Source organism: Canis lupus, chromosome 16, assembly GCF_003254725.2.
Source record: "Canis lupus dingo isolate Sandy chromosome 16, ASM325472v2, whole genome shotgun sequence".
Taxonomy (NCBI): domain Eukaryota; kingdom Metazoa; phylum Chordata; class Mammalia; order Carnivora; family Canidae; genus Canis; species Canis lupus.
Window position 1 is genome coordinate 18,959,536 of NC_064258.1, and position 16,410 is coordinate 18,975,945.

Below are 16,410 nucleotides of genomic sequence, written 5' to 3' on the forward strand. Positions count from 1 at the left end.
AGCGCCCCCATGTCCTATCTGTGTTCCAGCCCAACAGCAGCAATGACAACATACAGTCCATCACCTCTGGAGACTGGGATGTGACCAAGATCCTGTCCTATGACGAGAAGCGGGATAAGATGTGAGTAGGGCCCAGGGCCGGCCACTGCTGCAAGACGCGGCCTCTACTTCCCGGCAGACGGGTCTCGCTGGGTCTGGTTTCTCAAGGGCCCCACTTCCAAAATCGCCAGACTCTGATCAGAGGTAGCTGAGCAGCCAGCTCGTGGGGTGAGTCGGGGTGGCCGTCTGTTTGCTGTCAGTGGGCTCCAGGCACCGTGCACAGTGCCTCAGGTGCATCATCTCATTCCACACGGCAGCCCCATGGGTGCTTTACTACTTCCCTGGTCCAAACACAAGTCCACTGAGACAGAGAGAGATTAAGTCACTGACTGCAGCTACTCAGATGGTATTGGGGGACTAGGACTCGGCTCAGAGGGTAGAGGCCTGGCCCTCCCCTGATCCTGCCACCAGAGTCCACATTCCCACCCGCGCTCCCAGTGGCTGGTGAAAAGCACGCCCCTGACGTCATGAAGCTCTACGGGATTACCTGGACGGGTCCTAGCCCTCCTGGGGCTAACAGTCTTGTAGAGAAATTCCCCACCTGAATCAGGGGCCATGCCACCACCATCCTGACCCCCAGCCCTACCCCACCGCCCACCCCCCTCTCCAGCCCCACAGAGCCCTGGCAGCAGGTGTATGGCTCTCCCTGCCCACATGCACACGCCCAGGGCGCTGGGCCTGAGCCAGAGGATTGGTCCTGTCCCCATGCACCTCGTGTACCTGCACGGACAGAAGTCCCCAGGAAATGTGTGCACACAGAGCAAGCCCCCCCGGAGCCCACTAATCCCTGTTGGCCTGGTCTTTGCAGCTACTTCCTGAGCACCGAAGATCTGCCCCGGAGGCGGCAGCTCTACAGGTACGTGGGGGCCCCCCCGGGGCTCACCTTGGCAGGGCAGTGGCTGGGTCAGCTCGCCCCGAGCTCCAAGGGGTAGGGGAGGCACCACGCAAACCCTCCATGGGGTGTCTCTGTACAGTCCCTGAGCCCAAGGGCAAGACCTGTGGAGACCACCGTATTTGAGGCTTTATTTTCTTTTTCTGCTTTTGTCAAACAAGCTCCCTGCCTCGCTTTCTTGTGTTGGTCAACGGTGGTCTTTCCGTCTCTCGGCTCTCCAAATATGAGTTGAGGGTTGGTGGAAGACAGGTCTGGTCAGGTGGTGCTGGAGGCCGGGTGGGGAGGAGGCCGCATCTAGTCATCGTGGCCGACCTGCCGGGACCGCGGTCAGTTCAGAACCTCAGAGAAGGCGGAGCAGGGAGCCGTCTGAATCCTGGGACGGAAACTTCTCCCAGGGCCTGTCCTCTTCAGGGTTGAGTCCTGCCATCTGCCTCAGAGACTATTCCCCCTAGAGCACGTGTCAGGCTCTGAGGCAGGATCCCCGGAGGTGGACATAGGGCAACTTCCCTCCTTGATGCTTTCCAGACTAGGAGGAGGTGGCAGCTGGCTGTGGGCTACTTGCACACCTAGGGCCCGAGAGGGTGACTCACAGTCTGGATGGAGCCGACGCCAGCTCCCCTCCCCATGGCAAGGACCCGGAGAAGCCCTGTCAGGCAGGTGGACCAGTGTGTCCCCCCACCCCCAGGGCATATGCTGAGGGTGTAAAAGGGCGGCTCAGGGGAGTCCTTTCAGAGGGAAGAAAACTCCGGCAAATCCATGGGGTCACAGGTTCACTTCTCCCTGTAGTCATGCCGGTCCGCCAGGATAACTTCCATCTGTCCTGTCACCCACAGAAGGGAAGGTGACCAAGGCAGGCCACCTGCCCTTTCTCTCTGCCCTATTCATATGCTTGAAGGCCGTCCTGTGGCACAAACCATCCTCTGCCCTATAGACAGCTTTCTTGTGGGACCTGGGCTTAGCATGGACGCTTCCCCTGCATGGTGCTCAGGCAGGGACTCCCTCCAGGTGTGTGCCAGGACTCTGCCATAGCTTCCTTTTTGGAAACACATTCAGGCCTTCTTGGCATGAAATTGTGCTTGATCAGGGTGGTCCTGGGGTTCCTGCACCCCTGGCCCCGCCGAGCGAGAAGCACCACCTCTCTGTGTAACTCTGCGGGGGGACCAGCCCCGGAGCAGCCAGAGTTTGGTCCAGCCCACATCCCTGGGGCTCCTGACTGGTGCCGGGCCCTCTGAGAGAATCCTGAGATTCGGAAAGCCATCTCCTGTTCTCCAAAGGGCCTGGGTGCAAAGTCCTAGATAAGAGCACCAAGCACAGTGCCCTCTCATGCTGGGTCAAATGGGCCCAGATAGAAGCACAGGTGCACAGGTGACCGAGTGTGCACCAGTAGAGCAGGAGCGCTGCGAGCTCTTCCATGTTGGGGACAGGAGGGTGATAACAGAGCAGAGGATTCGGGGGCATTCCCAGGGAGACAGGAGAGAGGTCCAGCAGGCAGCGTCAGGGAACCCAGAGCACCTGTGGGAGGAAAGCAGCCAGCTGCCTGTAGGGCTGAGCTGGGGGCTTGCAGCTCATCCACTGGCTCATGCTGCGCTGTCTTCACTCCCCCAGTGCCAACACGGTGGGCAACTTCAACAGGCAGTGCCTGTCCTGTGACCTGGTGGAGAACTGTACCTACTTCAGCGCGTCCTTCAGCCACAGCGCAGATTTCTTCCTGCTCAAGTGTGAAGGTAAGTGGCAGGACTGCTTCGAGTTCAGTGCCACTGACACGGTGGGCAGGTGCACCTGCTGGCCGGGGAGGCTATGGCAGGAGCACATCCCAGGTCAGGGGGGCGCCCGCCCAATAGCTGGCTAGGGCTCCCGTGAGTAGGTCGGGTGCAGTGTTGGTCTCCCACCCTCCCTGAGGGTTTTTACAGCCCACCAGTGTCCACAGATGCTGTGCCACTTAATCCTAAAGGTCATGTGCACTTCCTGCAAGCAGTTCTGGGAAGCAGGAGGGTGAGCTTTCACACCTTGATGAACCTAGGCTATTTATAAACGTAATAAAGGAGTTTCAAAGATCAACTTCTATGTATGCATATGTGAGGATGGAGGTGATATAAAAGAAGTCTCAGAGAGGAAAAAAAATTATTCACCTGTGACTTAATTTGTGGATAATTTATCCCAGAAAGTTCCTGAACACACCTGTCAGCACACACAGGCACATCCCATGGTGAACAAACCAGTATCTTTGCTTCTTGTCCTCATATCTCAGATGGATAAGGTATGAACCCATGAAAAAGTAAGTGCTAATAAGTATGGTGGTTACAAAGTATGTGTCCAGGAAGAGCCGCTGAGATCACCTCGGAGGACAAGAACACATCCCAGGAGGAACCAGCCAGGGCAGGAACAATTTAGTCCTGCAAGTTGTGGGTGGAGAATGAGGAGATTTTGCTAGAGCACTGTCTTTGTTAGCCTCTGCCAGCTGCTCATCCTTTTTATGAGTGTCTTGAAAATCTTGAAAAGCCTTACAACAGGATGACTCAGCCCCTCGACCACCACAGGCTCAGCCCCAGACGTTCTCCCAAGGTAATGGAGAAACACATGGGGGGCCTCTGAAATACTTTAGCCCCCTTAAACCCCTCAAAGGTTACTGCACCAGACTCCTCTGTCCTGTGCGTGCTGGACGCAGACAGCCAGGGGCTGACGTCACGGGGCCAGAGCAGGAAAGAACCCGAGCATCAGTCCACTTCGTTAATGGACAGGAGGTTGGTGGATCCCTGACTCCTGGTGAGTCGTGATGCACAGGGACCAGTGTTGAGGTCTCCTGGATACAAGGCCAGCGACACCTGCCGCCCCGTAGCAAGATCTTTAGGAACTTACAACTTGGGAAAATGTGGAAGTTTATGCAGGCAGAGCCCACACCACCAGGAGCTGAGACGACAGCCTGATGGGAGCCACCCAATCCAACATCCACAGTCTTGTCTCCAGGAGAAGGAAGGAACTTAAAAACACAGAAATGTCCTGATAAAATACAGAAGGGAGAAATCAAAGGGAATCCAAAGAACATCCCAGACAAGGATACGTCATTTAAAATCCATTTAAATATTTAGTGCGTTGCCTCATCTTAAGGGTAGCATACACTAGCCCTCTTGTCTACAAAATATCTCTGTAAATACTTCATTTATGATAACCTATTTTCTGGCTAAGTAACTTGAATGCCCACATTAACCTTGTCCACCCCAAAACCTAATCAAAACCTCATTTTTAAAAAGGGATTCTCTAAAATGACGTAAATGTACAAAGACAAGAACAGCCAACCTTCAGACCCAGGGCATGGTGAGGAGGGATTTGGCCACCACAAAAGCTAGTCAGGGTCCTGTGGTCAGATGCCAAGCAACCTCCACTGTCTACCACCAATGTGCAGCTACCTGCCGTGGGGTGAGGCTTCAGGAGACAGTGACTACTATCTGAGCATCGATCGCTTGGGGGTGTTGGGGAAGAAGGATCAATCCTCATGGATGAGGTGGCACTTCAGATGAGGTGAGGGCATGAGTCAGAGTGTGAAGTGCAGTAACCAGGAGAGAGGAAGAGGAAGAGGAGCACTGAGATCACGTGGAGGGTCCCCCTGGCCTGTGAGTCCCTGTCCATCCAGAGGAGCACTGAGATCACGTGGAGGGTCTCCCCCACCTGTGAGCCCCCACCTGTCCAGCAGAGACATGCATTGAAGAAGTCCAATTAAACAACCAAAACTAAGTCTCAATAATTCTATTTACCTCGTATTTCTCAGCAGAGATTAAAGTAGACTCAAATGTGTAGCCCACAGAAGCATGTATTAAACTTCTTCCCCTGTGTCTTTCTTTGACACCCCAAAGCTGCTTTGGAGACGCCTATAAACCTCTGACCAAAATAACGTCCCCACTCTTAGCTCTAGGGGCTTTCCTCTCCACTCTTGCAGCGCTGGGTGCAGTGATGTGGCCCCTAAGATGTCACAACAACAAAAAATCCTTCCCATTTGGGCTGAGGAAAATGTGATGACATTAGAGGTTCTCGGGGATTTAGGGGAGGGGAAATCTGTGAATGCTCCACATTCACAGCGGCTTGGCCCTGGCGCAGGGAGTTGTGAACCATTCAGTTTGGCCGGAGGAGGAGGAGGCTGTAGTCCGGGGGTTTAGAACTAGGACAGGCTGGAACTGACCATGCAAAGCAAATGCTCAGTCAGAGCAGCCACAGGCCGTGACACCTCAGGAGTCCACCAGGCTGGGGACCATAGGGTAGGATTGTGAAATTGCGACCTGTGCACCTTCCATTGTGATGGGTTCTAGTAAGGTCGTCTGCTGTGGCCCTGTCCCCTTAACCTACATGACAGTGTTTGGCCTGGGAGCTCCATCCCAGCTGATTGTCACTCATCATTTGTCTGCAGTGAGCGCTGCTGTGTAACTAGGCCTTTGGTGTATTATCCTTCCCCTGGCATACGGGTAACCTCCACCCTCATCATCACAGTCCTTTTCCTTAGGCTAATTATCCTGTGCTGTCTGCTCTGATGCTTCCTTAACATTTATTCTGTGCCTGCTCAAGGCTTGTCATTTCTATAATTCTTTATCACTCTTTTTTTAAAAGATTTTATTTATTTACCAGAGGGGGGGAAGAGAGAGAGAGAGAGAGAGAGAGAGAGCAAGTAACCACAGGAGTGGGGAAGGGGCAGAAGGCGAAGCAGACTCCCCACTGAGCAGGGAGCCTGACGTGTGGCCTGATCCCAGGACCCCGGGATTATGAGCTGAGCCAAAGGCAGACACTTAACTGACTGAGCCACCCAGCGCCATTCTAATTCATTTAAGAATTTTTATTATGTAAAAAATTTTAAAGGCATAAATTATTTTTTATACTTTTGCACACAATAGGTTAAAATAGCGTAGGTAAAGAGTCATGTCTGCAATGCTCACATCCACTCTCAACCTAGTGAGGCCCCTTCCACCTGTGCCAGTATTCATATCTACAAGACAGGGATTCAGGTGATCACTGCGTACATGCATGAGGAACACCAGATACAGTAGAACCTTGTGGAAATTCACCCACCTATTTAATATATAGATGTTTAGGTTTCTCTCCAGATCTCTAGGGTTTGGCAGTGAAGCCAGATGCATCCAAAATACTGTTAGGATGTAACATTTTATAATGGTTTTCCCAGAAATATCACCAAGGTTTTGGCTTATACACTTACTGGTCTTCTCACAGACCCTGTAAGATGGATGATGATAGAAATACCTAATATTTGTTCAGCTCTTCACAATTTGAGAAGTACATTCTTTATGTTTTATGTTTATATTCCCATTTCTGATTCCTTGCAGTTTCTGCTATAACACAAAGAGATCTTAGAGTTCCACACGCTGAACAGACTGTCTCACACTTCGGTGCTTTGTCTCTGATCGCTCGGTGAGCACCTGTACCTTCCCCAGAGCTTTCTTGAGGCAAGGGTTGATTTTTATTCACTGTCACTGTTCCTCAGCTGTCCTGGGGCACCTGCTCAGAAGCCTGGCTGTGCTCCTTGCAGAGCTATGACATCCACCTTCGAGCCTTGGACAACCCCAAGATCATGTTTAAGGAAAAAAGTACTCACACCTTCTGTATTCATTTCCTGGGGCTGCCATAGCAAATTACCACAAGCTGGGTGGGCTTAGAGCAACAGACATGGATTCTCTCACCATTCTGGAGGCCAGAAGTCTGAAAGCAAGTTGTCTGCAGGGCTGATGGCTCCTGGAGACTCTGAGAGGGGACCAGTTTTGTGCCTCTCTCTCCAGCTTCTGGGGCTGCCGCAATCCTCGGTGTTCCCAGGCCTGTAGAGGCACCACCCCAATCTTGGCCTCCGTAGGCATGTGGCCTTCTCCCTGGGTCTCTGGGCCCTAATCTCTCTCTCCTTGTAAGGACACCTGCTGTGAGTGAGGAGTCACCTTACTCTAGTCAACTTCTTCTTAACTTGATCACATTTCCAAAGCCCTATTTCCAGATAAGGTCACCTACACAGGGACTGGGGTTAGGACTGCAACATATCTTTTGGGGAGGACACAGTTAACCCACAACACCTCCCTTGTGTGACCCAAAGCACCTTCTTGTGTAAGAAAGAGAAGAAATTCTGTTGCTATTTTTCTCAGGGACACAAATTTAAGGGCAGCCACATTAGACTTTGTGACAGAGACTGATCCTAATGGCTTAGCCACATTCTAGAAGGAATGAGAGGGGCTGCTGATGAAAGCACTGGGATCTAAATCATATTTTTGGAAAATAAGACAGGCATGATAGCAGAAGTGTATGTTTTCTCCAGAAATTCTTCTTCCATGTCAGAAGGCAAAATGAATACTCACATCACGTGGAGCTTTGAAAAGTTGTTAAGGTTTCCTCCTCCCCAGCTGAATTCAACTCCGAGAGCCACTGAGCAACTGAATCAAAGCACCCCGTTTACATAATTTAAGTTTTACAATCATAGCCTCTGTTTAGAGAATTGGATTTTTCTCTTCAAAGTGAATCCCACAAGCATGATTCATTTCCTTTGAGTTTGTCAGAAGGACATAGTCCTATTTCTAAGAAACACCTAAACTCCACCAGGAAAACGGGACCTGTGCATGAAGCAGGCATTTACTGTTCCATACCAAAACAGTTTTTTTTTTAAGATTTATTTATTTATTTATGAGAGAGAGAGAGAGAGAGAGAGAGGCAGAGACACAGGCAGAGGGAGAAGCAGGCTCCATGCAAGGAGCCTGATGTGGGACTCGACCCCGAGTCTCCAGGATCACGCCCTGGGCTGCAGGCGGCACTAAACCGCTGCACCACCGGGGCCGCCCACCAAAACAGTTTTATTATTATTTTTTAATTAATGAATGAACTTCTTTTTCTTGGAACCCAGGATGGAACTAGAGCTTTTCTTCCTGTTCTGAGTGAAAAATGGAACAGCCTGTGTTATGAGTCCTGCTGCAGTTCTGGCCTCCAGCCCCCTACAGTGTTGTGATTTAGGAGCTACTTCTCGATGGTTAAGACATTTGACCATAGATTCAGACACTTAATTTATCAAGCCAAACTTCTCTCTCTTGAAGTCAAACTGAAACAAAATATGATGACGTAAGCTTAAAGTAAAGCAAGTGACTCTTTCCTGGTTACTGTTCTATGAAATGCTTGGGGCTTTGTCATCACTCTCGGGGCCATCAAGAGAGAGAAATCACAGAAACAGAGAGCAGTGAAGGATGGAATCAGACAGACCTAGCTAGAAGCTGGGCTCCTCCACACTAGCTATGTGACTTGGGCACACTGGCTGGCCTTGCTAAACCCTCCATTTCCTCATTTTGAAAATTAGGGCAGCAACACTACCTGTCTCACAAAGGTGTTATCAGGATTGATGGAGATAATGAGTGTAGAGTGCTTAGCATGGTGTCTGATGCATAGCAAATGTGTAATAAATGACAAGTAATATTGTTGTGACCACAGTCACCATCATCATCATTGTCATCTTAGTAATCAATGAAGAGTGTCTTGGATGTCCACCAGCTACTGACTCGGCGTCTAGAACATGAGGCTAATACTACAGATGGTTCACTTCTGCAAAATTAACAAAGCAAATCCCTTACTCACTGTTTCCAAATGTGAATGATCATCTTATACCACACTGGGCTGGAAGCCCTGGATCTGCCCTTTCATTAGCAGGGTAGAAAGTTCTAGAAGTGACTGTGATTGCCAAATCACAGAACCTTAAGTCACCCCTTTGTTAGGCATGGAATTGAAGAACCTGGTGGTTTCAGGAGTACATATACCAAAGGGGCCCTCCATAGCCATTTTTTGGCAGAACTTAGGAAGGAACCATGTGTTCTAACTTCAGCCCTGGGTAATTTCTCTCTCTGTGCCATTTCCCCTCTGCCTTTACTCTGTCAGATTCCCAGTGCTCCCAGATACCACATCCTGACCCTGGGGGTTGTAACTGAGGGAGGAAATGCACACTGAGGTGTTATGTTAGTTCTCCCTGAGTTTTAGTCAAAACAAAGCCATGAAGGGCAGGGATGAAAAATAGGAGTCAGGCTCACAGGCCGACCCCACTTCACTGGAAGTCACTGGCTGCAGTGCTGTGGACTCGAAGGATACTTTGGCCAAGTCCAAGCTCAGTGAGAGAGAACGTCATGAACGATTGGTTGGTCATGTCTGCCACACGCAGCAGTGAGGCAGGAGGTGGTGCCCACATGCCACATACCTGTCACTGGAAGCAATGGAAATGCCTACTAATCTAGACACCACTACAGAAATTTTCTCGAGGGGAGCTTGTTGCCCAAGGTTTCTAACTGAAGCACAGCTGTTAGTCATACATCTTTTAGAATGAGGAGAAGATAGCTTTAGATCCCTCCAAAATGGCCCAGGGCTAATGCTGGCTGGTTCATACCCACTCCTTCAGTGTACATTTCTAAGCAGATGTACCCTCTTCCACCCTGGCCCGATGTAGGCATTAAATATTCTCCTTCATTGAAATTATTTCAAATAACTATAAATAATGGGCCAGGGCTAGAAAAATAATAAATAATCTGTATCCTCATTGATAAAACTATATTATTAGCTTCAGACGTATAGGTTGGTATCAATCCCCTGCAACAAGATTTGGAAAGGGAAAAGTACATGGTTTGCTTCTACGAGCTACCAAATCCCCTAGACATCTCTTACACCAAGTTTCCAAGGCATTAACCTGGGCTGCCCTTTCTAATTTTGAGTTTGTCCAAGTGTATGTTTGGAACCAAGTTTGAGACTCCTTGGAGCATTGCTGGTGTGTTTATGAGGAAGAACATCTGTTTAAACTCTCAAACATTTGGAGCTACTCCCTTTGAGGCTGTGGGTACCAAGAACAAGGAGAGGGATTCTCAGGGCAGGTAATATCATAGTATAATTTACATGAATACTTTGGAAAATGCTAAACTCATCAGTAAATGCTACCAGACTCTAAGCAAATCACTCACTAGGAGCCCTGTTGCTCCTCAGTAACAACCAAACAAGTATCTCCCTTGGGAGGGAAACTTCTCAGTTTCCCACATGATGCCTTCTCCATCATCAGGCAAGTGTGTAAGCCATGCCAGCACCACGTAACAGGGTACTTTCTGCAAAATGGGAAGTATTTCCTGAAAATGTTCTCTTTGAAATGTCCATTGACAATAAATAATATCACTCAGTGCAATAACAGCTCTATGACCCACACTCTCCTTTCATGCCACTGTCCCAACTCCAGCAAGTAAGAGCCTATACGGGTCAAGTTTCCTTCAAGCTGTCTCTCCAACCAGCCACTTTGCTCCTGACCACCACATCACATTTCCTAAAGTGTATTTTTCTTCAGAATGGCTTCCTGAGCACTTACATTTCTCTCTTTTCTACATTAATGGTAGAAGAAATATAAAATCAAAAAATAAATAGCACCACTGTGTCACTGAGAAAGGGGCTACCAGCAGACAAAACATTGAAGAGTAAATAGAAACAGATCACATTTAGAGTGAAAGCCAAAGCCTAGGATATATAGTGTGATTGATGAAGGACATGATTACCAGGAAAAAAAGAAAAGTAAAAACAGTCAATGAAACTAAAAGACAACCTACAAAATGAGAGATGTTTTCAAATGGCATGTCTGATAAAGGGTTAGTATCCAAAATATATAAAGAATTGATACAACTCAACACCCAAAAAACGACCCAGTTAAAAATGGGCAGAAGACATGAATAGACAGTTCTCCAAAGAAGACATCCAGATGGCCAACAGACACATGAAAAGGTGCTCAACATCACTCATCATCAGGGAAATACAAATCAAAACCACAATGAGGCATCACCTCACATCTGTCAGAATGACTAAAATCAGAAACACAAGAAACAACAAGTGTTGGCAAGGGTGAGGCTTATAATGACCCCTCTATTCAGTTTTTCTTTTAAACTAAAAAAATTTAGGAAAGGGCATATGTTTTGTTGAGTCAGTTTATTATTTTATCTCTTTTTTAAAAATTAAGCTATTAATTTTAATTCCGGTATAATTAACATGCAGTGTTTTATTAGCTTCAAGTGTTCAATATAGTGATTCAGCAGTTGTCTACATTACTCAGTGCCTGTCCTGATGAGTGTGCTCTTAATCCTCCTCACCTATTTTCCCCCCTCCCCTCCAACCGTCACCCCTCTGGTGACCATAAGTGTGTTCTCTGTAGTTAAGAGTCTGTTTCATGGTTTGTCTCATTTTCATTTTGTCTTTTTCATTTGTCTCTGTTCATTTGTTTTGTTTCTTACATCCCACATATGAGTGAAATCATGTGACATTTGTCTTTCTCTGACTTATTTCACTTAGTATAATAGGCTCTAGATCCATCCACGTCATTGCAAATGACAAGATTTCATTCTTTAACATTCCACTGTGTGTAACATTCCATTCCATCTTCTTTATCTATTCATCCATCCATGTACACTTGGGCCTCTTTTATAACTTGGTATTGAAAATAATGCTGCCATAAACAGAGGTGCGTGTGTTTTTGTAGTCTTTGAATAAATCCTCAAGAAGTGGAATACTGGATCAGATAGTAATTCTATTTTTTTAATTTTTGGAGGAACTTTCATACTGTTTCCACAGTGGCTGCACCACTTTGCATTCCCACCAATAGTGCACATACATACACACACACACACACACACACACAATTCAAAATGGATTAAAGATTTAAGCATAAGACCTGGCTCTGTAGGGATCCCTGGGTGGCGCAGCGGTTTGGCGCCTGCCTTTGGCCCAGGGCGCGATCTTGGAGACCCGGAATCGAATCCCACGTCGAGCTCCTGATGCATGGAGCCTGCTTCTCCCTCTGCCTATGTCTCTGCCTCTCTCTCTCTCTCTCTCTCTCTGTGTGACTATCATAAATAAATAAAAAATTTAAAAAAAAAAAGACCCGGCCCTGTAAAACCCCTAGAAGAACAAACGGCGGAAGTTTTCACGATGTTGGTCTTGACGGTGATTTCATGGACATGACACCCAAAGCACAGGCAACAAAACCCAAAATAAACAAGTGGGACTTCGTGACACGGAAAAGCTTATGCACAGCCAAGGATGCCATCCATAGAGCAAAGAGGCAGCGCACACAGGGAAGGGGGCAGAAAATACTTGTAGATCCCTTGTGCTGGCTGCTGGAGAGCTCCAAGGGAGGCATATGGCCCACAATGTAGGTCCCCAGAGCACGCACTTGACATTCTAACCTGTTTCCTGGATGTCTTCTCTCTCTCTCTCTCTCTCTTTTTTTTTTTTTTGATCTTTATTTTTACATTGTTCTACTTTTCCCACCTATCCATTTTAAGCTAGTTTTATTTTTATCTCTGCATTTATATCTTTCTTACCTGCTTTAAATCCTGTTTGCCACAGACCGGGGGCAGATGCCCATCATATATGAGAGGGTAACAGCTGGCCAGCTGACTGACAGACAGACCTCACACTGCTCCTCGAGCTCCGGAGGGAGCCTGCAGTCAGGCCAGAGATCCTCAAGCATGGTTAGCAGCCTTGGCCGCCCCTTGTCAAGGGCAGTGTTAAAGGGACTTCACTACACAAAACAGATAAAAATGATGTCGTATTGGCATTATATTTTATTAGTTCAGAAGTATAGAATGGGCTTTGCAGATCAATCCAAGAAGTCACTGAGACTGTCTTGATAAATAGTAAATTTGGAACTGATTGATTCGAGAATGCAGGTCAAAGTGACAGCCTTGAATCCACCAGCTTCAGCAGCACAAGATCCCAGCCACACTCTCACTTGCTGTGCTTCTGTTTTAAAGCCACTGCTGGAAGAGATGTCTGAGAAGTTCCTAATGTTATTTCGCTACCTATAAAACTATCCACCCACCCATTCTCGACCTGTTAGATGTCTCACAACCTCCAGTGTCCAAGCCCATGAACTTTCTCTGATCCATCCTCTTAGTCTCTGTCTTCGGGTACTCTGAGAGCATTTCTTGCCTCTTTCATGCTGTTGTGTCTTGCATCTCTCCCTCCTGGGCATTAAACTCCCCAAAGGCAGGACCTCTTTCGTTGGCATCTATACAGAAACCATATCACAGCCTGAATATGTGTGGAGTTGACACGTGAATGCTCAGTGAGCCCAGTGGTGCTCTGGGGCAGTGATGGGCACCACGTGTATAGGAGACGTGGAGACCAGTCCAAGCCCATGGACCATCCATCCCAGCACATTTCTGCTCACATTTGCTCGACCTGTCCCAACCTTCTTGGTGCTCTCTGTCCCCTCACTTGGCCTCAGTTTCCCCTTAGCACATCTCACTCCTGTTGCTGATATTTTTGCAGATGTGTTTCGGTGCCCTGTCTTGCCCATAGAATGTCAGTTCAGTGAGTGCAGGGACTTTGTCTTACCCACCACTTTGAGCCCAGTACCTGGAACAAGACATAGTGCATAGCAGTACCTGGAACAATACATAGTGCAATACAATACATAGTCTCAATAAATAAGTATTTTTTGAAGGAATAAATAAAAGCTACACTAAATATACTTGGAGGCCAACATAGACTGAATTCAAAGTCATAATTCTACTCTAGAACTTCCCAGAAAAGAACTCATGTGCCCTTCTTAAGGTGTTGTGGAAGCTACCTCTCATGATGTGGAAAACCAAAATATTCTTTAAGACATTATTTCCTGCCATCACTCATAGAAGTGCGCTTACAGAGTTCCTTTTTTAGGCAGAAATGTTGTAAACAAGGAAAGAGGATTCCAACATAAAAATAATGCAGAGGAGCACCTGGGTGACTCGGTTTGTTAAGGTTCTGCCTTTGGCTCAGGTCATGATCTTGGAGTCCTGCGATGGAGCCCCTCATCGAGCCCCCTGCTCAGCGAGGAGTCTGCTTCTCCCTCTCCTCCCTGCTATGCTCTCTCTCATTATCTCTCTCCCTCAAATAAATAAAATCTTTTTTAAAAATGCAATATGCAATTTTAAATCATATTTTTACATGCACTAGATTGGTCTGAATGAATTTTCCAAGTCATGATAGACCTTTTTAGCAGACTTTACATGTTTCTTCAAAGAGAAGCACTAAGGCCTGTGGATGAAGTTTTAGGGAACTGTGTCTGTAACCCAGAAAAGCCATGAAGGGTTATAAGCATCATCCTATGGTTGTAACTCTACATGCCCTGAATGTACATACAGTAGAAGTTCTTCCTAGGAGCTCTCCAGGTAGAAACTATGTGGCCAGTGATGGAGATGTCTTGGGAGGAACCCTTGGAGTTTTGGGGGACTCTATGACCTTATATTCTTGCCAGTGTAAGAGTTGGTAATTGTTCTTTTCTAATGCAGATGAAGTAGCGCAATTATAGGGAAACTCCCAGCATTCAGGCAGATTCGGCACCTTCTCCAAACATCTGGTATCTCTGGCCACATACAGTTCAATACTGAACACATGGAGAGATCTGAAGTGCATTCTGTATCCCATCACCAAAATCCATTGGATCTGTGACGTCAAAATCTCGTATTAGGCACATTTTATTCAGTTGTCTTTTTTAAAAACGTGATGATTGTCAGCTAATGGGATATGGCATTTATGAGATTCACCAACAGCCAGTGAATCTCAGGAAGTCACACCTCGACTGTCCAGGGTAAGCTGTACTTTGCTGCCTCTGCCTCACCCCATGATGCCTTGAACAGGACGTGATGCCTTGAACAGTTCTCTGATCATGTCAGAGCCTCGTTCATAATCTGGATTATTCTCTTAAAAAAGATCCTTGGACAAAGTCAATTTTATTTTTCCATCTAGAGGTTATTAGTGAAAACTTTGTTTTATAGGTGGAGATAAGGAAGTGTTGGCACTGGACTGAAAGAATCCTCACCCTAAACCATACTGCTGGCATATTTTGACCACCAGCAAAAGTATCTATCCATCTCTCCCACCCATGTTCTAACAGTAGGTGCTGTTTTTGTTTTAAACCAGGGGACATTAATTGCCTGGTAGAGATGAATTACAAGTATTAGATTGGAAATGTATAGCTGGCTCCCAACAAAAGTTTCCATTTTAGATAAGACATGAAAAGAATCAATCCTAAACTTAATTACTGATGCTAGTGGAAAAGAAAAGGAATAAGGGAGACCAGATGTTTCTCTGGCCATGAGTTTCTGCTCCTTCCCTTCCTCACTGTTGAAGAGAACACTTGCATACATAGATGCTTGGTGGCACAGGGAGGGAAAGTCTGTGAGTGAATCCCACTATGCAGATTATAACGGGGAGTGGTGGGGCATATGGGAGGGGTGGAGAGAACATCACGAGTCTGAAAAGAACAGCTGCTCCTCAACTCCAGTCAGTTGTCACCATTCAGAAACTGGTTTCTGATCTTAAAATATTTCAACAGAGCTTAAAAACTCGTATTTTTATATAAAAATCAAATTTCTGAATGTTGGAAACCAACTAAAATTTGAAACATGTTCCTTTTGGCTAAGCAAAGCATTAGCAGGGGATATCTGAACCACAGGTGACCGGCCTCTGACATCTACTCGAACCAATACACTGGATGGCCAAGGGGAGTTTCTTATTGGATTTTGGTCCCAATTATGAGGTTCCCTCTTGGTTAGCACTGAATAACCAAAGCTTAAATAGCCAGAGGCAAGCCATAAGAGAAGTGGATATGTTTAAGACTCAAGGATCCAACCCTGAACACTCATGAATCCATGATAATTTTTAAAACTGATCTGTAGGAATATTTAGAAAGTACTTGTACTTACTTCATACTGTCCAACGCGGTTGAATAAGACCGTTTTTATATTAGCAAATTCTTCCCATTAGACCATACATAAATAGTCGTCAAAGATGTAAGGTATTTATCACTTACTCAGCTAACCATAAATTGATCTTTCTTTGCTGCTTCAGGAAGCTTTTTGGCACAGTCAGTGCCTGCCATCATTGACTTGAAGCATTGATTCATGGGAGGAAAAAAGAAAGTTATCCCAAAACGAACCATAGTGATAGCTAATTCCACTTTTCTTGCTTTATTGCTGAGGAAACCAAGGCACAGAGCTGTTAATGACTTAGGTAAACCACAGAGCCAGTCAGTAGTAGCAGCAGCACCAGACCCCATGCCATCTGGCCACCATACTGGTGTTTCTGTGAACACCATTCTTCTCACATGTGTCCCAATTAACATAATGGCTGGCCATGGAAAGTTTTGTGTGCTTGGCACAATGTACCCAAAGCAAGAACCAAAAAAAAGAAGAAGAAGAAGGAGAAGGAGAAGAGAAGGAGAAGGAGAAGGAGAAGGAGAAGAAAAAAAAGAAAAGAAAAGAAAAAGAAAAGAAAAGAAAAGAAAAGAAAAAGAAAAAGAAAAAGAAAAAGAAAAGAAAGAAACCTGGAAGATTTACTAAGGAAAAAGGGGAATGACAAAGCTCAGAAGACACATTTTCATTCCCAGAAGTTTTGTCCATTTCATGCACACC

General features: G+C 46.6%; 1 protein-coding gene across 4 annotated transcripts in view; it reads left to right on the plus strand.

The window, feature by feature from the left end:
- DPP6 (dipeptidyl peptidase like 6) overlaps positions 1–16,410 on the plus strand; it is an 829,290-nt gene that overhangs the window by 759,533 nt on the left and 53,347 nt on the right. For all 4 annotated transcript variants that reach the window (XM_025451902.3, XM_025451878.3, XM_025451870.3 and 1 more), the window contains exons 14-16: positions 30–121; positions 908–955; positions 2,597–2,715. In XM_025451902.3, the coding sequence (XP_025307687.1) occupies positions 30–121; positions 908–955; positions 2,597–2,715 (259 nt within the window). The remainder of the gene's footprint in view (positions 1–29; positions 122–907; positions 956–2,596; positions 2,716–16,410) is intronic.